Raw genomic sequence first — 24,662 nt, forward strand, 5'->3', positions numbered from 1 at the left:
ATGGATACAGTTCCAATGAAAAGACTGGATCCAAGAATCTCTCTCCTCGAGACGGGATATTCCATGCAAATTTCAACCCGGCGTTCCAAAAACTGTATCAGAGTACATTCACGACTGAGGATCCCAATCACGAGACCGACCAAAGAAACCCCGATTTTCGAGAAGCATCGTCCGACACCCAATGCCGTTAGAATGCCCGCCTGTTACATCTGCGGCTGAAAATGATTGCTCCAGACAGGCTAGATCCGCGAAAGACACGCCTTTCGTGCTTCTCGCCCACATGTTTCATCTTTGTGTTTCCTCCAGGAAGGGTAGTGTGGTCGAAGTCGTAGCTTTTCGTCTTGCTAGTTTGAATTTTCGATGACAGTTTGCGGCATGGTGTGATTTGTATGTGGACCTGTGGACTTAACCACCCTGCACCCGTACTCCATACTTACTCTCGTGGCTCCATTTTATTCGTTCGCTCCTCGCCGCAGCACAGGATCGGACCAGTCCACGCAATTAGTATTTGGGACATTCCAAGACTTAAAAACGGTGAAGAGAGAGAGATGGTATCGGACCCAATGGCGGCGGAGAATCAACAGTCGCATCGTAGCGGGGCACGGCTTGGGTATGCAGTAAGAATATAACAACATCGCCACGGTTCTCGAAATCTACAATTTAGCGACTTTCTGCGTTTGCTATCTTGGGAATAGAACCGGTAGACTTGGGCATTGGTACTGGAGGATAAATAGATCGAACAGCGTCATTCGTCCAGTTGAGCTGGCAAGTGCGTCTTCGTTTTCACCTATACTAGATAACTATTCCGTTGGAAACATCACATTCACCGGTGACCCGACCCTTGTATTCATTCTTGAACGGAGTGAATCAAACGAAGCAAAGCGGAAAGAGATCAGGGTGAGCTACGTCAAGTCAAGCAAATACAGGTCAGATCGACTTGGATCAGATCAATCTCGTTACATATCGTCCGCTTCAGCCCGTCTGACGGCCGCTATCCCCGTGTCAGATTTCGAGAGAACGCGCGGACATATCCATCACGAACAAACGACAAGGGGAAAGACTAAAAAGAGAAAATAGGAAGGTCCTAGAGAGTAAGCCGAGGTTGCGTCAAGAAAGAAATATAAACGGGCGTCAACACTCGTGGTATATATATCAGCAAAGCCTAAAGCAACAAGCCTCCACCGTACCATGTCTTCTTCGTCATACGAGTATATCATCGTCGGCGGTGGCGTAGCCGGCTTGACGCTGGCGGCACGCCTTTCCAAGCTCCTTCCACCCAATGAGACAGACAACAAACGAGTCTTGGTCCTAGAAGCCGGCACCGACCCTTCCACCACCGAGTGCATAACCAACGCCATGGGGCAACATATGGCCCGCGAGTCGCAGCACGCGTACACGCTCGATGTGGCCGCGAATCCACACCTCGGCGGCCGCGTGACCCAGGTGCCCGTGGGGAAGGCACTGAGTGGCAGCGCCGCGATCAACGGCTCGGCATGGACCAGAGGACCCAAAGTCGACTATGACTATTGGGCCAACCTCGTCGGAGATGACGATTGGTCGTACGACAAACTGTTACCGTATTTCAAGAAGACGGAGCAAGTGATTGTCGGTGAGGGAGAGGGCCAAGTTGAAATTGACGAAGCTCATCATGGCTATGAGGGGACTTTGAAAGCTGTGCCCATGAAGGCCAACTGGCCGAAAAGAAAATATCCACTCCGTGAACCCGTGCGGAAGGCCTGGGAGGAGGCCGGCGTGAAGTATAATCCGGACGGCAACAATGGGAATCAGAATGGCCTGACAGAGATGGTGGAGGTTTGGGTGCAAGGACGGCGTCAGTTGCCGAATAAGATTCTGGATCTGTCTCTCGTCGACGTTCGGGACGTCAGCACCGTGCATCGTGTCACGTTTGACACCACGTCGGCTGGCGAGCCTGTCGCCAATGGCGTCGATCTGGTCGGTGGTGAACACATCGCCGCAATCAAGGAGGTCATCGTTTCTGCTGGCGTCTATCATACTCCACAGGTGCTCATGCTCTCCGGTATCGGTGATCCGGCCGTCCTGGAGAAATTTGGCATCGCGACGGTCTCCTCGAATGTCGAAGTGGGCAAAAACCTGATGGACCATCTGGCGGTGGGATTGACGTGGAAGTTGAAACATCCGGAACAAGGTCTGGCCATTGGCTCGCCATTGTTTGTTGATCCGTCATATTTCGCCGGTTGGCCGATGGATTTCATCGAATTCGGGCCTTTGGACGACCTCTCCCAACTCGAACCGCTGATCAAGAACCAGGAGGATAAGAAATACTTGCTTCGACCGGATTCCTCGCACATGGAAGTCGTCTCGCTGTACGCGGCCCTGGGGAAAAGATTGGCGGGCATCGATGCGGCGATGGACGGAAGCCATATCAGCACATTGGCCGTGTGCCTCACGACCACCTCCAGAGGGTCCGTCATGGTCCGCTCCGCCCATCCAGAAGACCCACCCATTATTGATCCCAATTTCAACGAGACGGAGACCGACCGCTTCATCTTACGCGAAGCATTGAGGAAGGCATCTGCTGTCTTCCTCGAGACCGAGACCGGTCAATCTTTCGTTTCTCATGAAGTGCCTCCTGAGGGATATGCGACAATCACCAAGCACACTCCGGATGCTGAGATTGACAAGAGAATCAGGGATTTTGGATATAGCCTTGACCACCCCATGGGGTCTTGTTCGATGGGAAAGGTCGTCGATAGCCACTGTCGCGTGAAAGGATTGAGGGTGGTTGACGCGAGCGTACTTCCGATCCCGGTGGCCTGTCATATCCAAGCGGCGACTTATGCCCTTGCCGAAAGGGTTGCCGATTGGGTCGGAAATGGACAGTAAGCAGTCGAAGCGTAGTTCCCCTGGTTGTTGATTCTCGCCCATCAACAGAGAAATTTTCTATTTCGTTCCGATTTACGTATATTATATTTTCTGCCTCGTGACTCAGCTGGCTTCCACGGGATAATGACTATCTCGTGTGAGCTGGCTCAGGGTTTGCAGGGGATTGGATTGGCCTGACAGTCGTAGGCGGATTGCTAGCCGGATTTTGTGGCATCGCCGTCTCATGCCGTTGAGGTCTCACTGGATCCACCGGCGTCCGAGGCTGAAACGTAGGACTGTATACACTGCCCGACTTGACCCAGAGATCTGGATAATTCGCCTGAGCATCACTCCTCGCTTCGTTATATGAATGCCGGATATTCTGCATGACAGTGAACACGTCATCGTGGTAGTTCGGATTACGGAAATTTGCTTCGGCGTCGTCAAGCTGGTCGACGATTTTGGCGAGATCGTTTCGAAACTGACGGGATCGATTTGGTTGGTTTCGGCTTTTGAAGTAAGTCATCAGCCCCGCTATGACTGTGTTGGCCGCCCCGAGGAATATGGTCGCCGTTCGTGCCCGGCGGTCGTTAAAGGCACCGAGCACCGTTAATGAAGCGGCGATCAGAATCTGAAGAAAGAGCAATCCGTTCGAGAAGCACGCCACGAACCAATACTGATAAGAATGCCATTTGTATGCTTCTGTAATGCGTTTGCGCAGGGTCATATATGGGTACCCATCTTTGGCAGTCAGTCAAAAGTCTGAAAAGCATCTGTAAGAAGGACGATCGGCTTACCACTACCGGCGAGCTCACTAAAAAACGTCGGAGTCACGGGATGCTGAGGAGTTTGTTGCTGATTGGGGTGAGACTCCTGCGTTTGGTGTTGAGGCAGAGTTTGAGGATATGTCGAGAAATTTCGAGATTCAGGACGCTCCGCATGAGACTGTCGTGGTGTCGCTGCGGTACTTGATACGCCAGATACTCTGGGTTTCTCTCCTGTATCCATTGTTATCGTTCAGATCACGATGAAGGAAGTTGGACACGCTTAGCAGCCAGCGAGAAAACGACGCAGAACTTGGATATGTTGATGTGAGTAGCCTGCCTTTCAGGGAATCCATATGGTGGCAGGAAAAGGCCAAATTTGACCAGTATTAGGACCAGCCGAGTAAGAGAACCCCTGAAAGTGTAGGGGATTAGTTTGATTCCAACTAAATGTTGATTGGGCTTAAGGTTCACGACCAAGCTCACTGGGGATCACTTGTTCGATGATTTGAAGTGATGGATGCCCTGTCCGAGGTTGAGTTTCTGACGAATAAACTTTCCCAATCATTGATATTGGTCCTCAGTAGATAAGACACGATGTTTGTGTTGGAATGTTGAAAAGGAGCCGGAACAGGGAAGGCTGAAAGATAGCCTCCCAACCCTGGCCGTTTCGGAAACGAGTGGCTGGAAGGATCCCGAACGAGGCTGGGAAGTAAGATTTTCTGTCTGACAATATGTCGCCCTATTGTCATGGCGACAAAATATCTCAGCATTTTGTCAGACATACATATTTTTCACTCGGCCTCCATTTCGCTTGTGGTGCCTCACGTCTGGAGCCAAATATCAGGAAGAGGTCGTTTATCGAATGTGATACTATTCACTCCATGCTAATCTAGCTCGGACATGGTTTGCTTTTTACTGTCCACTATATCAGCTGCAGATTTCCTCCTCCGTTTCTTTCCAGCATCATGACAACATTCCTACCATTTCCATGGAGCCTTTTCCGCAAAGCCCTTCCAGGTATTCTTTTGGGCACCTTGGACCAAGAACTTATCACTCTCGGCCTGCTTCTTCTCCGTACCCTTGCCAAAATAGCTGTAGTCTCGAATGAGTATCATATTCTCCGTCAATTCCTCGGCAATCTTGTTTCCAATCTTGGCCGTCGATTCAACAGTGGCCGGCACTTCGACAAACTTGACCTCACGACCTTTGACTTGGGAGAGAGTATCTGTGATTTGTTGTGGGTGAACCCACTCGCTCACGCCCTGCACATAGACACCATCGGCCGCGGCGCCGGCCGCGAACAGTCCCGCCGTGAAGAGACCGGTATCAGCCTGGATATCAATCATCGGCACCCACGTTTGGGTCGGGTTCCAGGGCCGGGCGAGGGTGGGAATCCCCGTTTTGGGATCGGGTTGGATCATACCCAACAAATTGGACATGAAAAATCCAGGCATGAAATTGGAAACCATCATGTCGCCTTTAACCTTTTCGGCATACTCGGCCACTTCGGCTTTGGAGTCGAAATGTTCGACCTTGGTCAATTCGCCGTGGGTCATCTTTTCGACGTGTGGCAGACATGACCAGACGAGGTGTTTGACGCCTTCCTCCTTGCATGCGTCAACAATGTTCTTTCCTTGGTTGAATTCGACCTCCTTGGAGGCAGATTCCCAGTAATTCGTCACGGCAAAGACGCCGTAGGAGCCGGCAATGGCAGACTTCACGCTGGCGACATCGTTGAGGTCTGCTTTGGCAAGTTCAGCCCCCTTGGAGGCAAGAGCTTGGGCGCCAGGCTTGGAAGGATCGCGAGTGATGGCGCGGATCTTGTATTGTGACGACAAACTGGGGGTGTTCATGATAGCGGAGATGGTGCTGCCGCCTTGATTGCCCGTGGCACCGAAGACTGTGATAATCTTGTGGGCCATTTTCAGAGTGCTTCGGAAAGCCGTGATGGAATCAAGTTTCGATGGAATAATGACGTCGCTTGTGCTTTTCAGCGGAGCGTTATGCCAACGAGGTGATGTTGGTGTTTGATGTTCTTGCTGTCGAGACGACGGGCATGGTCAGCTCAAGCCTGGGGCCGACCTTTGTTATATGCAAGATCCAGCTCGAACAGAAGATTCGTGAAAACTAGGATCGATTCAGAGAATGGAGCACGGGTTGCGTCCGAGCCTTAGGTAAGTGGCATGTGCTGTTAACCACTTTGAGGCATCAAAGGAGCGTTCAGGGTCCGAGGGTTGAGGGCTAGCAAGCTCTCGCAGTTCGACGTTGGCAGCTGATAGGAGGGAAGTATTGTTTGGAGACAGCATTTCGGCTGAGGAGCCAATGGGATCGGCAAAGGAAGAAAGTTCTTGACGACCCAAATAGAGTCCTATCGACGAGAAGCAACGGATACTCTGGTTGACTGGTCATTCTCTGTCAGAGCTTTGTCACATTCGGCCCAAGCTCGCGCCGACGAGACGCTTGGCTTACGCATTCTCTTCCGAACTCACGTGAGAGCACATTGGTGGGCACGACAAGGGTTATATTCCCCAGGTCCGGGCAAACAGGTTAGAATTCAGCCTTTTCGCCGCAGCAACATGGAGGCACGTAGCTCACTGCGATTTAATCACGAGATGGACGACACGCTTGTCGTTCGTTCCTAAAGAAACAGCTGCATCTGATTGATGTAGCGTATCATAGAAGGTACGTCTTGATGACAAGATCATCTCAAAATCAAGCTATGGAACGAAGTCAGAATGGACCCGTGGAGATCGAACTACTCACAAACACAACGTTGTGTATACAGCTGTTTATGCAGCTGTCTAGCACCCTGAGATATCAAGAACTTTTCCTTGGGTTCAGACACAGTTGCCAGAGTCCCCGCTGTCGATGGTATGTTAACTCCTTCCAGATATGACCCAATGGCCTCGAATAAGAGGCCTCTGGATGTCATCCAGGCAAATTCGCTTCCTGGGCCCCAGAACTCCACATTGGACGTGGAAGATTGTTGAATCAGATCTGGATGAACCTCGTTGAACGATGGGATAATTCCAGTGAGTACAGGTCGGCCAAGTCACCATCCATAAAGACCTCCACACACACACGAGGATCACAGCTATCTTCCCAAGACCGATCAAGGACACTCCTGCAAAACCCCGCCATGCCGCAATACATGACCCGAGTGTGACTAGTCACCATATACTTCGTGAATAAGGCTTCTTATTGCAATGCAAGTTCAGATATTCCAGTCTATGCCACTACATGTGACCGGCACCCATAGCCCTAGCCATCACGAATACCGTCAGTGTGTTGGCAAAGTGTACGATGGGATGTTCCTCTGGAGTCTGGTACAAGGCTGAAAGCGACGCGAAGATGATCTAGGGTCTCTTAGACATAGGTCCAGTGTTTGCCGCCTAAACGCCATGATCGAGTCTGCCAATGTAATTCGCGGAGGAGCCGCGGGAACGCCCTTTCGAGTCGCCGCAAGTCGGTGGCGGAAACTGTCACCGAACAAATGCCATACTTCTCATTCAACATCTTTCGCCATTCCGACTCGTGAATCTTCTCCTTTGCAAAGTCTTGAATCATCGTACAGAGCATGACCAGCATAGGCGAATTGTGAGTATTGCTAGCCTAATCTCGGTCACTGGGCAGACACTGTGAGGACTGTCTACAATATATTCTGCTGTGCAATCCTACAAGTCCGTGTGCCCGCAGGCTCAACACGTGGCAAAAGGTTGCGAGTCGCTCTGGAGGGCGCTATCTCAAATCCAAGGCGTAGCGTCGCGCGCCGCCTGTGTTGTACCCCATCTGACATGGCCAGTAATTGCCCTCCACACTGCGGTATCGCACTGCCAGCAAACGACTTCAGAGATCGAAAACGAGCTTGACGGCCTCGGGCTGAAGGAGAGCGTTTCCCGTCGGAAGAAGATCAGGGCTGCCACAGTCAATGAATTTTTTGCGTGGGTTCACGACCGAACCATCTCAGAGAAGGAGGATTTGGTGCTACGACTTTCACATTCAATGTGTGCGTGAGCGGCCCTTGGCGAACTAAGTCCAGTCTGATTGACAATTAGGAGTGGACTCGATCTGGAAACCAGCCATGCTGTCAAGCAAATTGCCCAATCGATGTCAGAACTGCAGAAGAATGCTATTGACACCAATCTCTTCGAAAATCGTTCCGGAATCGCCGAACGCATTTAAAGGAGCCTTGAGAATTCTCTGTAAATCGATATGACGTGGACCAAGGGAATAGACGAACCTCCCCCAACGACCATTTGCGAAATAAATTGACCAGGACTAGCACCAATGCATACCGCAACAGAGGTTGTGGGCACGAACACGCAAAAATAGCGAAGAAAGAAGTCGACGAGACCATGCGAATCATTAGACCGGCGATCATCATATCCGAAAGCAATGGTACGCTCTGTAAGAAACTTGTTCCTCACGAGCCAACCGAATTGTCGAGACTAGACATGGAAATGAAGAAGGGATTGCTTCGACATTTGATCACTTGACGGTCACTGTTACGGTTCTTTCGAAAGGATCACCACCTCTTGAACAATAGCCGTAGGCGGTTGAGCGTGGGACGGCCCTTCCTCGTTGTTCAAGTAGGTGTCCTATCGTCTTGGGAGTGCCCTAGTGCATTTGAAGACTTCATAAATTGCCGTAGGTGAAGTGCAAGCCTGGGGTAGATTATATATCCCATGCGGAAAGATCGTGAGTTGGTGTTCGTGTTCGACAAGACTTTGTCGAGAGAAGGAAGGTCAACTTGATGTTGCTGCTCCTGGGACATTCAATTGGAATGGCGCTTGCAGAGTTACTGGTGACCATAGTGTGAGATGCTGTGTTCATGGACGTACCTGATATGAGAGAAATGATGCAGTAATTGGGGAATGCGGGGGGGACCCTCGGAATCAGGAGGCCAGAGATCGACAGCTCGGGGGAGGGCCGCAATGGCTCGGCTCGGGAGGGCGAGACGAGACGATTGGATGAATACCCAGGCTGCGCGGGCAGGGAACCACGAATGGACAAGGGGCTGGTAGAGAATTAGGAGCTGGAGCGACACACGACGAGAGTGTCGGTGTCAGGTCGACCGGGAGAATGAGGACTATCTCGGGTGTGGTGATGGGTGTGCAATTGATCCAGACCTTGCGTCCGAGTGGAAAATCGTGCTAGAAAACATCTTACAGCCAGGAGAGCTAAAGCTCTGAAGGGGGATGCCCAACATGAGTCAGGAGTATGATGAGCATGGAGGGTGCCCTTATTGATACTTGGGGGATTATGAGTCTGTTGGTAGATCGTCAGCAATATGGGCAAAGGAGTAGATAAAGTGCGCTCGCGGACGTTAAGTTAATAACTATTTGCCGAGTATGCACGTGGTTTCGCGATGCGCCAACACGCGTCGTGTGGAGCCACATCCCGCTTCAAAACCTTTCACGCCTATCCATAATACAATGGTAGACTCCTTGAGTATTCAGAATGACGCCTGAGGAACAGGCAAAGTTCGCAGGCGAGATCAGAAGATTTTCCCCGAGGGAAATCGACCGTCTGCATCGTGTGCTTTTCCGCCTCCATGAGGAGTCAGTTGACTTCTCTCTCACCATTATCAAGAACGAATACAGAGCGGTATGTCTGGAAGATCGATATCATACCACCGCCGATGACCCCTGCCTACGATGGCTTCTCAGCCTCCTTGAAACCGACCCCGAAAGTCCGCTGAATGAGAAATTTCTCGACATATTGGAAGAGGCGCACATAATTTTGACTGCAGATGGAACTACAACTGATGGTGGCACTGAGTATGAAGGAGCGGGGCGAACAGAAACAGTTGAAGATACTCATGCCGTACAAGATCGATTAGATTCACCAGATTCACTCGATGAAAATGATCCTTTGTGGAGGCAAGCCGTCGCACTGGACAATCGAAAATTGACATCTCAGGCACTAGAGCAATGGCGACACAAGCTGTACCTCAAAAGAGAAGCATATATGAATCAAGAAGACCCGGCCATGAATGCACTCGCAGACAGCATCCACCGACGCAACTTGGCAAGGAAAGCTATTTCCCATTGGCGTAACACTGTCAAAGAAATACAGGTAATGGACAGAGCTGCAGACGAGTTCCGCGCGAGGCGCGATGCTGCATGTGCCCTTAGGCAGTGGACTTTAGCGGCCCGGGAAAGGCTATTTGCTCGAGTCAGAGACGAACGGCTGCTTTGCAAAACATTTCAAAAGTGGCGGGAGAAGACTGGAGACATCGACGAATTGAACGCAGCTGCCGACGAGTTTCGCAATCATCAAGCCCTGCGGAACACCCTACGGAAGATGATGGCCAAGATCGATCAAATTAAACAAGCTGAGACCCAAGCTGACCTTGTTTCCAAAGGTAATTTGGTACGAAAGGCGTTCAACAAATGGCTGGTGCAATTGGAAAATATACAACTGAACGAACGAAGAGCAGAAGCAGCAGCGGAATATTTTGCAAGCAAGCATGCACTTCAGGACTGGCGCGAAAAGACTCGACTTGTCCGGATGGAGAAAGAAGGCAGACGAATACGCGAACAACATTTGGCCGTTGAATATCTTCGAAAATGGAGGGCGTTGGTGAAAAGAAGCAAGGATGCGAAGTACAATGAAGCGTACAAGGTTATAAGACGAAGGGTGAAGATGAATATCGCGCGCGCGGCTCTCCACTCCTGGCGAGAGAAGACCGCGCGTATTCGAGGGATGAAAATGGCGGCCGATGAATTCCGAGCACGTAAAGATGCAGAGAATGCAAGGCGAATGGCACACGGTGCCATCGTTGTAATGTATAACAGGACCGAACAGATGCAAGAAGCAAAGCAGCAGGCAAATCTCTTCTTCAACAAGCATCTTATGGAACGCCTACAAATCTTCGGCTCAAATTGGCTAGTTCCAACCCGACAAATCCTTGAAAGTCAGAAGAAGGCTGATGAATACCGTGCTACTCGGACTGCGAGTTACGCGTTGTCGATATTGAGAAGCTGGAGAAATGTGGCTTTCAGGGCCAAGAGATTAGAGGAAGATGCTGATGTGGTATTTCAACGGAATGAAAGGAAAAGGGCTCTGGGTTTCCTGCAGAAATGGAGAAGGGCTGTCAACACAGGCGATGAAGAGGGAGAAGACAGAGAAGAACGCTTGATTCCTACGACACCTGCTGCGAGAAGGAGTCAATTATTGGCTTCTACCACGCCAGTGTATACACCAGCTCCTGGTTTATTCGGCCCCGATCGTGTTGTTGAAGTCGTTGATGAATGATCTTGCCACGAGCTGACGAGCTATGAATTACGATCATGATACCCCTGACCTAACAAATATATTGTCAGCATGTCAGATGATGAAACTATTCGTCTTGAGCGGAATGAGTAGATGGAGTGAGGAGGTTTGGGACTTTTTGTCATTCCCCTTCGCGTGCGTAACGCTGACTCTTCAACCACCAATTCCATTCCGAATTTTCTTCTTATGGTGAACGTCTCCTGGAGTGCCAGCATGGGAGAAACCGACAGAACGAGAGCACCTCAACTGTTTCCGAGCAGTGTCGTCATCGCCCTGACGTCTGGCTTGGCCCGTCGTCAGCACCCATATCGTCCAAGGAACAGTTCATTCTCTCTCCTTCGGTGAAATCAACCCTCACTCTATCAACCTTGAGCTGTACCCTAACAATCACCCACAGAGAGACAAGAGAAGAGAAAACGAGGACCATGTCTAACCAACCCATCAGCAACACGGACACGCCAGATCCATGGATGGTCGCAGCACACAACCGGTTTTACTTGACTTTCACTACCGGAGACCATGGGGAAATCTAGAGGTCCAGCCGCATGGAGAATTCTGGGCTTTGCTCAAAAAGTGTCGCGCGGAAACCTACCATCGGAACTCCATGGTCTGCAGACATCTGGGCACCGGAACTACATTATCTCGACGGAAGCTGGTACGTCTATTTCTGCGCCGCGCGTCCCGGTATAGAGAACGAACGAGTCTCACCGCACCGCACACTGGGACTGCAGTCACAAAGTCAAAACCTTATGGACGCACAGGCGTGGGAATTTCTCCGCTCACTGCAGGGTCTACCTGATTGCTGAAGCATCAATGTAATAGTTTTCAACCTGGGTTTAGGGAAATGTTACGCTTGTTGCTCCACCTGGCCGTTGAGCGACCATTCAGATTCAAAACAGTATTTGTTCCTGATTAAGCTCGCTGCCCCGGACGCTGCGATCACGGAGACTTTGACGTGTATTTCTCGCGCCGAACTGGCTTGGGAATGACCGAACGGAGGACGAAGGGGAGTCAATGAGGGCCTGACCTGAATGTCCTACCCTCGGTTCCAGGGTATTGTCTACAGTGTGAACGGGAACTGGACGAGCTAGTACAGACTCGGCGTATTGCAGCTGGCCGGGGGCGATCTATTAAATGAGGCATCATGACGGAAACATGCCACCACCCTGCTCCAGAGTGATAGAGCGAAAGGCGGACCGTTCGACCTGAGTATGTAAGCTTCATCCTCTTTCCTTACGGTGATGGAGGGATTTATTGTTTCTGTCATGCTACGGAATGTGAGGGCGAGGCCTGGAACAATCGCCAGGCCCCAATGATGTCTCTGGGGTAAGAACATCTTCATCCAATGACCCAGACCGTGTGTTGTGCTTCAACTGGGCCAATGGAGAGCAACAGTATGCCGAGTGAAGGCCTGATGGATGGAAGTGTATTCCAACAAGAGCCGAGTGCGCATATGGAACGTGGTACTCAGCGACGTAGCTTACCAGATAAGGTCGGAGACAGTGTGATGAAAGATTTAAGGGAATTTTGACGAGTGCCATCCCCGCTGGATGGCTCATCTTCCCAGATCAAAGGGTTGAGCTGCCCCTCCACCTTTCAGCCTTACCGCCGTGCTTACCAGTCAAATGCCGCTTCAATTTAATTTAAGTCAGAGTTCGTCACCTATCCTACTCGAAGACTCAAGAAGCAGCAGACGCAAGGAAACATGACTTTCGCATTTGATGGACCGACACACCAGGGTATGGGGGTGCTGAAAAAACAGCAGACTTCGGAAGAATTTGCAGATTTGTCTCCTCCGTGTATGAATACCTAAGCATTCAAATTCCTCATCCGACTTTCATTCTCGGTTGGTTTACCCCATACTTGTATCGGGCTCGACGCCAAACATGTCTCTTCAACTTCCAAATTGCTCCTGTATTATGGTCTCGTTGTCACACTCTCGCTCACACGCTGCCACATCTCGCACGAAGTCAAAGTTCCAAAGGCTCGAGCGTGTCGTGTCAAATCGGGATCAGAGTGTAGTGGGTGGTAAAAAGTTTGGCAGGCAGTCGCTGACCCAAAAAGTGCTTGTCACGGCTCGGCAAAGAAAGGAGGCACTGCGTCGTGATTGGTAGACAACACCTGGATCTTGCCTAGTTAGATCTTCTCACCTGGGGAAGCGCTCAAGGAGACAGCACCACTCACTGCGCACTAAAGTTGTGCCTGGCCTTAGTTTCGTTAGGCGCCCGGCAGCTTAATTCTCCAGAGTCCTTTGAGAATAGGCTTCAGCTAGGATCGCGCCGCGGGCTTGACAGGGAGCTCAGCGTCAAAAGGGGCGCTTAGAAAGTTAGCCCCCTTTCCCCCGCGAGGAGCTAACTAGTCCTTTATCCTTCGTTTCACCAGGACATTCACTTTGGCCTGAGCAGCCTTTCTTTCCATTGTTTTCTGGTGAACACGTATTCTCTTCCTTTTTTTTGTTTTCCCCCCTCCCCCCCGCGTCAGTCCTTTCTGCCTTTCTTATATGACACTCTACCATGTCTGGTGCAAGGCGTTTTCTCCGGTTTATGGTTGTTTCTGCCATCCTCGTCACCGGGCTCTACATATATCGACCCTTCGGCTCTTTGGACACACCAAGAACTATCACTGAGAAGCCCATCACATTTTTGAAAAGTAGTTTCGACTGGGGAGCCCTGAATCCCCATTATCCTGCATCCTCAGTCACCTCTCTTCCCACAGGAAAACCACACTCGTTCCCTCTTATTCAGCGTAAATTCCCCAAGGAGTCCCGATCCGATGCTGCAAAGAGAGTGCCGCGACGGCAGGCCGTCGTGAGAGCATTTCGAAGATGTTGGCAAAATTACAGAAATCATGCATGGCTAAAGGATGAGCTGGAGCCACTTTCAGGAACAGGCAAAAATACATATGGAGGTTGGGCGGCTACATTGATTGACTCTTTGGACACACTTTGGATCATGGAACTCAAAGAAGAATTTATGGATGCGGTGAGGGCCGTGGCAGTACTTGATTGGGCAAACACGACGGAATCCGCTTGCAACATGTTCGAGACAAATATCCGACATCTTGGAGGGCTGCTGGCAGCCTTCGACCTGAGCCAGGAGCCAGTCCTACTGGCTAAGGCTGTGGAGCTTGGAGACATGCTCTACGCTGGCTTCGATACTCCAAACCGCATACCACCTTTCTGGCTAGACTTTGAAAAAGCCAAATCGGGTTCTCTAATTGCAGACGGCCACCAAATATCTGCGTCAGTCGGCTCATTCTCCCTCGAATTCACCCGGCTGTCTCAGATCACTAAGGACCCAAAATATTACGCCGCAGTCGTACGGGTGACGTCAATGTTCGAGCAGCATCAATCTTCGACAGAATTGTCGGGCATGTGGCCGACATTCATTAACGCCCGCGACGAGACATTTCAGGAGAACACATTTACCCTAGGCGCCATGGCCGATTCACTATACGAGTATTTACCAAAGATGTCGTCTCTTCTGGGTGGTCTAGATCCGGCCTATGAGAGGATGTACAAAGAGTCTATGGATACTGCGAAGAAACATCTCTTGTTTAGACCAATGCTCCCCGACAACAGAGATATCCTCGTCTTAGGCTCTGCTACCGTCGATCGAAATGGCGTTATACTTAATCCCGAAGGGCAACACCTCAGCTGCTTCGCTGGCGGCATGTTCATCCTCGGCGGTCGTCTTTTCTCGCTTCAAGAACATATCGATATCGGTGCCAAGCTAACGCATGGTTGTATTTACGCCTACAATGCGTTTCCCACCGGTATCATGCCGGAGATGTTCAATATGCTTCCTTGTAAGTCGCTGGATGGCTGTGATTGGGACGAGGAAAGGTGGAAGCGCGAAGGCAATGAGAAGCTGCCAAAGGGTTTCTCACGTGTCCACGCACCATCATACATTCTTCGTCCAGAGGCAATTGAAAGTGTGTTCATTCTGTATCGCACAACAGGAAACAGAGAGTTACAGGATCTGGCGTGGAAAATGTTTCAGTCCATTCAAAATGCCACCGAGACGCCGTACGGCAATGCGGGCATTGACGATGTTACCACCACCGGTAAAGTTAGCCAAAGGAACTCAATGGAGGTAAGACTTCACACCTTTCACGCACAACGACGCGCTGACCGGTCTTCGCAGAGCTTCTGGCTTGCGGAAACACTGAAGTATTTTTACCTGATCTTCTCTCCCCCGGGACTCATTAACCTGGATGATTATGTTCTTAATACCGAGGCACATCCCTTGAAACGGCCAAAGTAACAAGATCACCAGTGTTGAAAAACCATGACGCCCCAATATCAGCCTTTGGTGACGAGAAATCCGCCCCGCTACATTTGTTGCATCGAATTTCCGAACTACCTGTACCAGTGTTAGGCCACCATCTTGTTCAAATTCGATCCATTAAAACGCATCAGTTGCAAGAGTGGTCCCGAGAGCGGCAGAGCGAGCGAAAGTTCGTGGTTGCATTGGACTTCCTAGTCCCCTAAAGTGTCCGTTAAGCCTGATTTTGGACCGGCCATCGGAATCCAGAAATTTACTGACATGGCTGAGCCGGTCAATGTTGCACGTCTGCACCCGACTGTTTTGAACCGGCCATACTCGACTTCCTGCAGAAAAAAATTGGATCCCCTAGGATTCCATGCAGTCTAATGTGACCAGGTGACTCTCATTGACCGTGCATGCCCGTGATACAGGAAGAAGGGGCCAGCAGTGGTGTCTCAAATGCGCCCCTTGACTGAGCAGCATATCGGGTGGATCAGTTAAAGGATAGCTGTTTCTTTTCTGCGGCTGGGCACAGGCACCTGGCTTGGACTCTTGCGTCTTCATTACCACTGCTGAATGGCATTTTGAGGCCCCGCCACTGTTAGGCAAGAAACGTGTACATTTGGGCGGTCCAAGTCTGTCACTGGGCCCATCAATGTCGTGTTTCGATCAAAAAGACAATTCCCCATCGTCCAAGAAAATGAAACCAATCTTAATTCAGTAATCGCTCCTTTGAAGGAATGAATACCTTTTCTTCCGCTCTCCCCCATTGGTAGCATTTCCATCGAACTACTGGAAGCCGCCGGCGTTCCATTGCCCGGGGTCATTCTGCAGAGTCTCTGCTGCAACCTGCTGGCGCAAATTTATCTCTCTCATATGTACTAAAGTAAGTTCCCCAGATGCAGACCCTGCTCAAATGAGATGATTCAAAATTCCCGCCCACCCTCAGTGGCCACGGGGTCTCCAGGAGCTCACCTACAGCACGCAAAACACAAATGATCCTCTGCCGTGCCACCCAACATGAACTCAGACCATCCGCTGGTGTTACACTGAAGGTGGCTGATATCTATCATGCGAGCCGAAATTCTTGTCGCACCTTCTGCGCAGGCTTCAACATGTCTGTCTTGAGGGTGGAGCTTATGCTTTGGCGCTGGGCTTTCGGGAGAACGGGAACGGCATCGAGCACGTTTGCCCTAAGCCGACAACCAACCAGGGCTGTCTGGATCCGCCCCAGTCATAGCAGTCACTAAGCGCCCGTGGCGTTCGGTCAACTGCGGAATCGAGTTTCGACCTGGATGTAGGCCTGTCGTATACCGTACACGTGCAACATTTGCTACAGGCTTGCGAAGGGGGGTACAACGTAAGCACCACAAGATACCCCGAACGCTACATCATCTTGCTTCCAATGACGAATTGATCAAAAGGGTCTAGCACGTGTGATATACTTGAGTTCAGGCGGATCTTCGTTCTCTTCTTCTTTATTCCTCCGGACGATTATCTAGAGCAAAATACTTGCCGCCGGTATGGGTGTGATCAACTTGTATACCAACGTTATTTTTCAAGCATTTTGCTCTTGATGACGCTCTTAGAATCCCCTCAATGTTGGTGCCCAGAGTTAAGCGCCTCTTCATCTTGCTGGTTGCGCTCAGCCTCTTGATTCTTGGTGTTTTTCTCAACTTTTCTGCCTTGTCTGCTTTCTGGCCCAACAAATCCCATTTTCCGAGCCGTTTATCTTGGATACACAAGGAAACGCCTCGCCCAAACCCGTGGATCTACAAAGGACCAGAAGCCGAAGACAAGGCAGTTATTCTGGCAAAGATCCACGATGAGGATGTTAGCTGGGTGTCCCGTGAGCTCCAGGAGTATGTCTTAGTCTTCGGTTAAGTGACTATGCGCTAATGCGTCCGAATAAAGCTGGCAGCAAGCTATATACTATATGGATGAGACAGATGGAGTTCTTCATCCACCCAAGAATAAAGGCCGCGAGGTGAGTATTCTCAATTTTCAGTACTAAGAACTCGTCAATGTCATACGACTGGCCTTGGTTTCAACGAACCGGATGTGCATGGGACCGTTGTCACAAACGTCCCACGTTGTCACGGCCTCGTCACAGTCTTCTTTCTCGAATTTTCCTCTACCTCCATCGAGTACATACGCTAACGGACATTCGCAGGCTATGGCATATCTTACTTTCTTAATTGATCATTACGACAATCTTCCCTCTACTATGGTCTTTTTGCATCCACACCTTGAAGGCTGGCCCTTGGCCTGGCACACGGACAGTGAAGGATACAACAACATCCACTCAATACGCTCATTGAGGCTGGAGTATCTCCAGGAACATGGATACGTGAACATGCGCTGTCTTCATAATCCGGGTTGTCCGGCAGAGATACAAGTCTTTCGGGATCCACCAGATGATCATCGCACTGCAGAGCACGCAATGAAAGACGCCTGGCCGTATATGTTCGGAGGCAACCAATCTGATATACCCGAAAGAATTGGTCAGCCTTGTTGCTCCCAATTCGCAGTCTCAAAGAATCAAGTCTTAAAACGCAGTAAAGCAGATTATGTACACTATCGCCAATGGATATTGGATACCGCCCTTGACGATGCTACGAGTGGACGAGTTTTTGAGTATCTCTGGCATGTTATTTTTGGAAAAGACGCTGTACATTGTCCCCCAATGCACCAATGCTGGTGTGACCAGTTTGGCCGATGTTGATAATCTGAGAGCGAGCTGATCTGCTTTTCTTGTGAATACTATCGAGATCTTGTGTTCCACGTTCCAATGGAGGTTTACAGTCCAGCTCCCTGTGAAAGCCAGTCCAGTTGGAATTGGTCTCGTGTTTCATGTACAACATTGTCTGACTCCCAGCCTCCATGGCCGTCACATTTGTGTCCATTTTTGAGTTTCAGTCTCTCCTAGTGCCATACCAGATCGTTCTAAGCTCTCTGCTTTCATCGAGCCCCTCCTTCAAGAGGGATGTCCTAGAAAGAGTAATGTCTCCTCTGCCATCTTCTGGACATTGCACGCTACCTGCGCTGTGTAGGGGGAAATTGATGTCCAAAAAGAGTTGCAAACCCCAAGAAAAACCCGCCCACCGACTGAACACCCCTCAGGGCGTATACACGGCCCGGGGGCGGCAAGGTTTGCCTGGCCGGCGGCAAAACAAGGACAAGGGGTCGACAGTCATAATGACGGACTTAGTACAGAAACGCAGAAGAACGAGGGACGAGTCACCAGAGATAACCCCCCCCCCCAACCCCATGACTGGCCTGTTTGATATCGATCTGCCACGTCGGAAGGCTTCGAGCCTTGGTAGTGCCCGGAGTCTTGAGGTACAGACTTCCTTGCGGGAGCAATTTCAGGTATGGAGCTCCTTCCTACAGCGGCTGCTGTTGCGCCTGCCCCCCTGGTCCTGTGATACCTTGGATTTCGACTCATTAAATGAGACCTTAGTGCCCTCCGTCCACTCGTCTCAGGGCCCCGGTACGATCATTTTTCTCTACTCCCTCCAGGATTGTCTCTTTCGGCCTGGCATATGCTTTTGTTTCCTGAACACCTGCCATCACTGTTGTAGATCACAAGCCGGACAAAATGGCTTTTATCTACCCACCTCCGATGGGACAAGTTGGTGATTACACGAACCTACCGAATTTCGCGCTCAACGTTATGGTGACTTTAGAATGGAGCAACTTGGGACCCAATGCATCTCTGATGCTGCTCAAAGACGACCCTTTATACACCTGTCTGGACTTGAACCGTGCATTGACCTATTGCCACAACATAGTGGGTAAGGAAGCATCTTGATCTGCAAGAGAGAAGCATTCCTGGCATCTAACGTCTTGAAGGCCCTTTCGAGAACACTACGGAATCCTATAACTGGGTCGCCCAAACATATGACTACAATTATACATCGGAGTCACCCATCTTCTACTTGCAGATGGAAACGAACACTGAAGATTTCACTTCCCACTACATCAATATCTTGCCTGAGGACCAAATACCAGTTTCGACAACTAGTACTTCTTCGACGTCTCCTACATCTTCTGCTTCTTCCAGCATAACAGGTACAACAACGGAAAGTCCTCCGCCAGCAACGATCACATCATCTGCGGCAAGCGTCTCCACAACAGGCTCTGCGGAATCAAGCCCCTCAGGAATGGATACGGCGACCAAAACTGCAATTGGCGTTGCCGTTGGACTGGGCGTGCCTCTCATTGCCATCCTCGCCGTCATCGCCTTCTTCTTACACAAGAAGAAGCAAAGGAGCCGGACCCCAAGCAGGGATATCAACACGAACCCTGTTCTCACTCATTGCCGATACTCCGACAACCCTGCCTTCCTGAACAAGTATGGATCTATGAGTTCCCGGAGAAATGGTGTTGGAGAATCTATACCGACGAGAGCAGTCCAAGAGCTCTCCGGGACCACGGATCAGCATGCCTCATGGCAGCATGCCTCAGAGTTATCGGCTGACAGTCATCGACGATGACAAAAAGATATGGATTAACGGCTCAAAAAAGGAATTCTGGAAAGGGATGGAACATCTATGTAGCAGGGTGTTGGGCATGTGGGCATTTTCCCTTCTGGTTTCTCCTTCTTTTCATCTTTGTGGAACAATCCTGCAATGCTCTTGGGCCTATGGCGGTATTACTTACCTTTTGCAGAGGTTGGATATACCATTGCCGCGCCCCTATCATGTTTTCTTCCTCATTGTTATAGTCAAATTAATACCTTTCACGTTATTTGCTTGTCTTTCTCTGCGTCTGATCTGATCCAAGATAACGTGAAAAAGTTCTCTTCTCATTCACTCTTGTTACCGAGAATAGGTTAACGAAGAAGAAAGTCGGTTAATAGTGATCCAGAAATATTTGTGCAGCGGGCGTTGGGCTTGAAAATCCAAGGGCGAAGGTTAGTCCCAGTCGAGGGCAGCTAGCCGAGAAGAATGAAGGAAATGAAGCCAACTCAGAAATGACGTTTTCACGTGGCTAATCGACCCCGGAACGTTGACTGCCCCAGCCACCAAATTAGGCTTGCCCATGTTCGACTGGAAACACGGAAGACCCATATTTAGCTAGTGTCAAATAGAAGGAGCAGATAGGCAGTTCCAGCCTTATCCTCTACTCGGGAACAATGTGAAATATAGAACTCTACACAAGAAATATGTTCAGATACGTAGAACTTGTACAGAACAGGTCTTCACTCCATTCTTGTTCTGTCTGCACCGTCTTCTGTGATTGAATAGGACGGTGCTTCAAACACAGCTGTAGAGGCTTGTGGAACTTTGATATGGGAACGATACAGTAGAACTAGCTGCGTAGGTAGCTTGCAGAGCAATGTTCGCCACTCATTGGGTATATTTTTCTGCATCTATCCAGGAGACACTGTACATCAGCCCCAACGGGGTGCCTTGAAAATACTGTGCTAGTAGGTTGGAAATCTAACTGACACGTCGACCTTACTTGTACAACATTCCATGACCGGTTTGAAGAAGCTGATCACGATCCAAGATATGTGTCGTTTACAACTTCTCATTCAAAACCTGTTGGTCGACACTTTTGAGATGCTCTGGCACAGTACCAGGAGCAGGAGGACCTTGGCCGCCTTGGGAAGCCCTGCTGGCCCTTCGGACTTCAATGCTCTCTCTGGCCGTTTCATCAACAGACTTTCTAAAATGGAGAGCACTCCCCATATTGTCGATGCCGCCTATATTTCCAAAACTTTTGGGATTGCCAACCAAGCTGTCCTTCCGTAGAACTTTCTCGTCGTAGGCCTCGTCGTATGCTTCCTCGTCGGCTGGATCTTGAGGAATGCCGTATACTGTGTGCGGCACGAGTTGATTGGTGGGCTTCCAGATGTAGCTGGTGAGAGAGTAGACAAAGATGCTGGTGACGAAGCCATAGAGCCAGTCGAAAGAGTACAGGTGCTTGGCGCCGGTGGTGATCTTGGTGGTATTATCGATGCTGTATGCCAGACCAGGTAGACAGGGACCAACAGCAAGCAAGAAGGCTAGCATGGCACGCCAGTTGATGCCGAATTTGTTGTATCGGTATCGACCACGAGGATCGTACATGGCAGGGACATCCATGTGCTTTCTCTTGACAATCCAGTAGTCTGAAGCGATGATACCGGCCATTGGAGCCAAAAACACGGCGTAACCACCCATGAAAGCCAAAAAGGTCGTGGCAGAGTCCAAGATCTTCCAGGGAACAATCACCCAGCCACCAACGAGGGCTGCAATGATACAACCACGTTTGATGTTGATGTACCGGGGGAGCAGGACCGTCAAATCGTTGGCAGCGGAGATCGAGTTGGCGGTGATGTTGGTGCCGACTTGAGCGATATACCAAGAAAGTGCGGCGAAGAAGGCCGCGGCGCGCCCGCCCGAGCTGTCCAACCAGTGGTCGATGATGTCTAAAGGATTCCAGAGATACTCCCCATACACAACCTTGGAGGCAGAAGTGGTAACAATACCCATGACACCACAGACGGTGAAAATTGCCGGAAGGAACGGCAGTTGGATGTACTGTCCACGAGAACTTCGTGCATACCGTGAAAAATCCGGAATGTTACAGGCGAGGGTCGCCCATGAGCCCGTCACGGAAGACATGCATGATAGCCAGAGCCAGGCACGCTCACTGCCGTGGACGGTCTCGGGGAGGTGGAAAATTTCACCACCTCCACCGGCCTTGTTGACGATCCAGCCCAGAGTGGCGAGTGCCGTCACCGGTGCGGCAATCAGCTTCACGATAAAAAGCCAGCGGAGCCGGGTCGGAGGGATCAGAAGCAGCGGAAGCTGAATGATCCAGAAGAGGAAGTAACTGATCATTCCCTGGGTAGTAATACCGGCGCTGTCCGGGAGATGGTTTTTGATACGACCGTATGAAGGCCAGATCGCCTCGAGCATGATGGTGATGCATTGTGCACCATTGGCGCCCTGGATACCGAGCCAGAACATGGCCAGAACGGCACGAGAGAAGATACAGAAGTAGGCAAAGTAGTAACCGAAGCTGGATCGGACAATGACGGAGAATGGGATATGCAGTTTTGCGCCAATGGCACCGTTCAAGACCATAGGAACCGCCACACAAGAGGTACCAACGACCATGATGGGAATGGCATCGCGCCAGTTCAGACCGACGGCGAGGACGGACGAAGCAGTTTCCCAAGTACCCAAGTTGATGGTATCGGTCGCCCAATACGCCATCCAGGTCCAGAGTGTCCAGGTCTGGTACTTGGGAGGGACCGGGTCCATGTCAGCATTGGTCCTATGGATACGTTAGCCGTGAAAAGGCCCCCCCTCCAAACAAATTATTTCTGCGCATAGCGACGACTGACCAGACTTCCGGAGGAGCCAGAGCCGACTCTGTAGAAATTACTTAGTCAAGTTGAAAATTGGGCGTGAGAGAGGGTTCCGCTTACCTTGCTTGGGCAGCTCCCAGGCACTGAGATGGGTTGCCCGCGCCTTGACGGTCTCCCTACTGGGAATGTACTTTGTCACGTACTTGGACATGTTGCTGGTGATGATGATTCCCCGGACCGGATGTAAAAGATGGAGAATCCCGATCCGCGCGAGGGCTGGGTGAGCATGGGAATAATATATCCGTTCCTGACGGCAAGCTACGGTGTTGTGATCTAGTGACACTGAGCGATGCAGTGAGAAGACAGGGTAATCGCGAGCCCACAGTACTGTAGATCCACTCTGGATCTCTTTGATAAGGCTCAAGGGAGCATCTCTTTGGTTAGAAGGTTCAGAGACGGAGGACGGAATCGAATCATGGCATGGCAGCCGTTCCATTGGCTTGGAGTTTGACAGAACCCCTGTTGATGCGGCTGGGCGATAAGGCATGCGCCTATGATAACGTGCGTTGTTGGAGAGAGTACCAGACTCGCTGACGGTCAATTCGATTTTGCTGGATCTCAACTGTGCTCTCGTGCCGGAAACGATTAGCGACGAGCATCATGATCGCGGTGATGTCAAGAACGGTTGTTGACCCCGGCAGGATGACGATGGAACGACGCAGACGGGCATAGATATTGATCGATCGAGGAAATGGGAGGGATGTCTCGTATCCTGTCAAGGTATTCATTGGAGAACAGGTTGAGCCTTGATTGTAGAGGCGCATTTTGCTTTTGAATTCGTGACCATCCGTGGACAAGGGCTTATCTCTGTGCCCAGCAATGCTTGTTGACGAAGCTAGCAAAGAGAAGAAAACGCCTTGACAAAAAGCTCGCAATTTGCAGTGGGATGTGCAGGCTGAATCTTGGACGGTGGCGAGGACAAGCTTTCATTACCGGCAATTCGGGCTGGAAGAAAGGATCTTCCGAGGCTTCAATCAGCTGTACGTATTCCTCTTCTCCATTCTTCCCACTTACGTCGATATATTAGATAGGAGCTGCGGCCTCCCACGCGACAACTACGAACGACTCCAGTTCGTAAGCAGCTAAACGTGATGTAGGAGCCCAACTAACTGGGGGACCAGGCCTGACACCTCCGCATACACAGCCCGGAAACGGGTTGGTGCGGCCTCAACCTTGACTGAACTGCCTTTCCTGGTTGACCTTTGGCCCCAGCGGCGTTCTCCTAGCAACCCCATTGCTATCCACCCACGAGTGTTTTTTTCTTCTTCTCAGGGCTTTCAGTTGATCTTGTGTGATCCCCAAAACAACGGTACTGACGGTACTTACTACTGAAAGTATGAGAAGCTATCTCGAACATGCCGTCGGATCCGGACCTGGAAAAAGCCACAACAATATCCTTATGCGCGTCCAGTATCGAGAACATCAAGACGTCTTATCTCTCAATCTCGGGGATTGCCACGGTCAAGACCCAATTCGACTCTCCACTCACCCACTCACTTCGCTGCTCTCCGATGCATGATGGATGGCTCTAGGGTCTTTTTCCGAGACCCGCAATACTTGTCGCCATCGTGATATCGCGCGGACTGATCGTTCCCCAGGTAGATTCGAGTGTAATCCGCATTCCACAGTTCAGGTAGCGGGATGATGTGTCTTCGGAACCCACTATGGCTGGAGCTCTAAATTCTAGCATGTTTCTGGTCTTGCCTTTACGTGTGCAGATGCAATATGCCTTGAGTGTATCGCACGTTGGTTCTGGTATACTTGTTCGAAAAGTTGGAAAGAGGAGGACGGAAACCAGAAAGAGCTCTTGAGAAAATATATGCATCATATTTTGTCGGTTCCCTTTAATTGTTCGATTTCCACATACCTCTGAACGACCCCCCTACATTGCAGCCTTGTGCGCCATGCCTTGTCCGACTTCCCAGACCTGATTCTTTAGTTTAGATGATTAACAACAACAATCATCGTCGTGTTGATTCGAGCGCACTAGCACAAAGGATACCGCTGCTGTCAAAGCTATGAATCAAAGATACATGGTCGGCTGCGGCAGCCAGCACAAAGAGATATCAACCATATTCTGGATTGCAGGCACCTTGAATACGTTGCAGCCTTTTCCTCCATCCGAAAGCACAGCTT

At 50.5% G+C, this 24,662-nt stretch overlaps 7 protein-coding genes across 7 annotated transcripts; 4 read left to right on the top strand and 3 right to left on the bottom strand.

The window, feature by feature from the left end:
• Positions 1 to 1,188: 1,188 nt before the first annotated feature.
• On the top strand, positions 1,189 to 2,865 carry Z518_06800 (uncharacterized protein; the record flags this gene model as incomplete). Its single annotated transcript, XM_013414930.1, has 1 exon — positions 1,189 to 2,865. One exon carries the CDS (start codon positions 1,189 to 1,191, stop codon positions 2,863 to 2,865), a length of 1,677 nt encoding a protein of 558 aa, XP_013270384.1.
• A 127-nt stretch (positions 2,866 to 2,992) lies between these two features.
• Positions 2,993 to 3,852, bottom strand: Z518_06801 (uncharacterized protein; the record flags this gene model as incomplete). Its single annotated transcript, XM_013414931.1, has 2 exons — positions 2,993 to 3,585; positions 3,642 to 3,852. 2 exons carry the CDS (start codon positions 3,850 to 3,852, stop codon positions 2,993 to 2,995), a joined length of 804 nt encoding a protein of 267 aa, XP_013270385.1.
• A 736-nt stretch (positions 3,853 to 4,588) lies between these two features.
• On the bottom strand, positions 4,589 to 5,533 carry Z518_06802 (uncharacterized protein; the record flags this gene model as incomplete). The annotated part of the gene is made up of 1 exon (XM_013414932.1): positions 4,589 to 5,533. One exon carries the CDS (start codon positions 5,531 to 5,533, stop codon positions 4,589 to 4,591), a length of 945 nt encoding a protein of 314 aa, XP_013270386.1.
• A 3,538-nt stretch (positions 5,534 to 9,071) lies between these two features.
• Z518_06803 (uncharacterized protein) lies at positions 9,072 to 10,871 on the top strand (the record flags this gene model as incomplete). Its single annotated transcript, XM_013414933.1, has 1 exon — positions 9,072 to 10,871. One exon carries the CDS (start codon positions 9,072 to 9,074, stop codon positions 10,869 to 10,871), a length of 1,800 nt encoding a protein of 599 aa, XP_013270387.1.
• Positions 10,872 to 13,402: 2,531 nt separating this feature from the next.
• Positions 13,403 to 15,154, top strand: Z518_06804 (uncharacterized protein; the record flags this gene model as incomplete). The annotated part of the gene is made up of 2 exons (XM_013414934.1): positions 13,403 to 14,983; positions 15,035 to 15,154. The coding sequence occupies 2 exons, from the start codon at positions 13,403 to 13,405 to the stop codon at positions 15,152 to 15,154; spliced, it is 1,701 nt and encodes a 566-aa protein (XP_013270388.1).
• Positions 15,155 to 18,758: 3,604 nt separating this feature from the next.
• Positions 18,759 to 19,656, top strand: Z518_06805 (uncharacterized protein; the record flags this gene model as incomplete). Its single annotated transcript, XM_013414935.1, has 2 exons — positions 18,759 to 18,954; positions 19,013 to 19,656. The coding sequence occupies 2 exons, from the start codon at positions 18,759 to 18,761 to the stop codon at positions 19,654 to 19,656; spliced, it is 840 nt and encodes a 279-aa protein (XP_013270389.1).
• Positions 19,657 to 20,685: 1,029 nt separating this feature from the next.
• Z518_06806 (uncharacterized protein) lies at positions 20,686 to 22,677 on the bottom strand (the record flags this gene model as incomplete). Its single annotated transcript, XM_013414936.1, has 3 exons — positions 20,686 to 22,432; positions 22,503 to 22,530; positions 22,587 to 22,677. The coding sequence occupies 3 exons, from the start codon at positions 22,675 to 22,677 to the stop codon at positions 20,686 to 20,688; spliced, it is 1,866 nt and encodes a 621-aa protein (XP_013270390.1).
• Between the last annotated feature and the right edge of the window lie 1,985 nt (positions 22,678 to 24,662).

This window comes from Rhinocladiella mackenziei (genome assembly GCF_000835555.1).
Source record: "Rhinocladiella mackenziei CBS 650.93 unplaced genomic scaffold supercont1.5, whole genome shotgun sequence".
NCBI classification, from domain to species: domain Eukaryota; kingdom Fungi; phylum Ascomycota; class Eurotiomycetes; order Chaetothyriales; family Herpotrichiellaceae; genus Rhinocladiella; species Rhinocladiella mackenziei.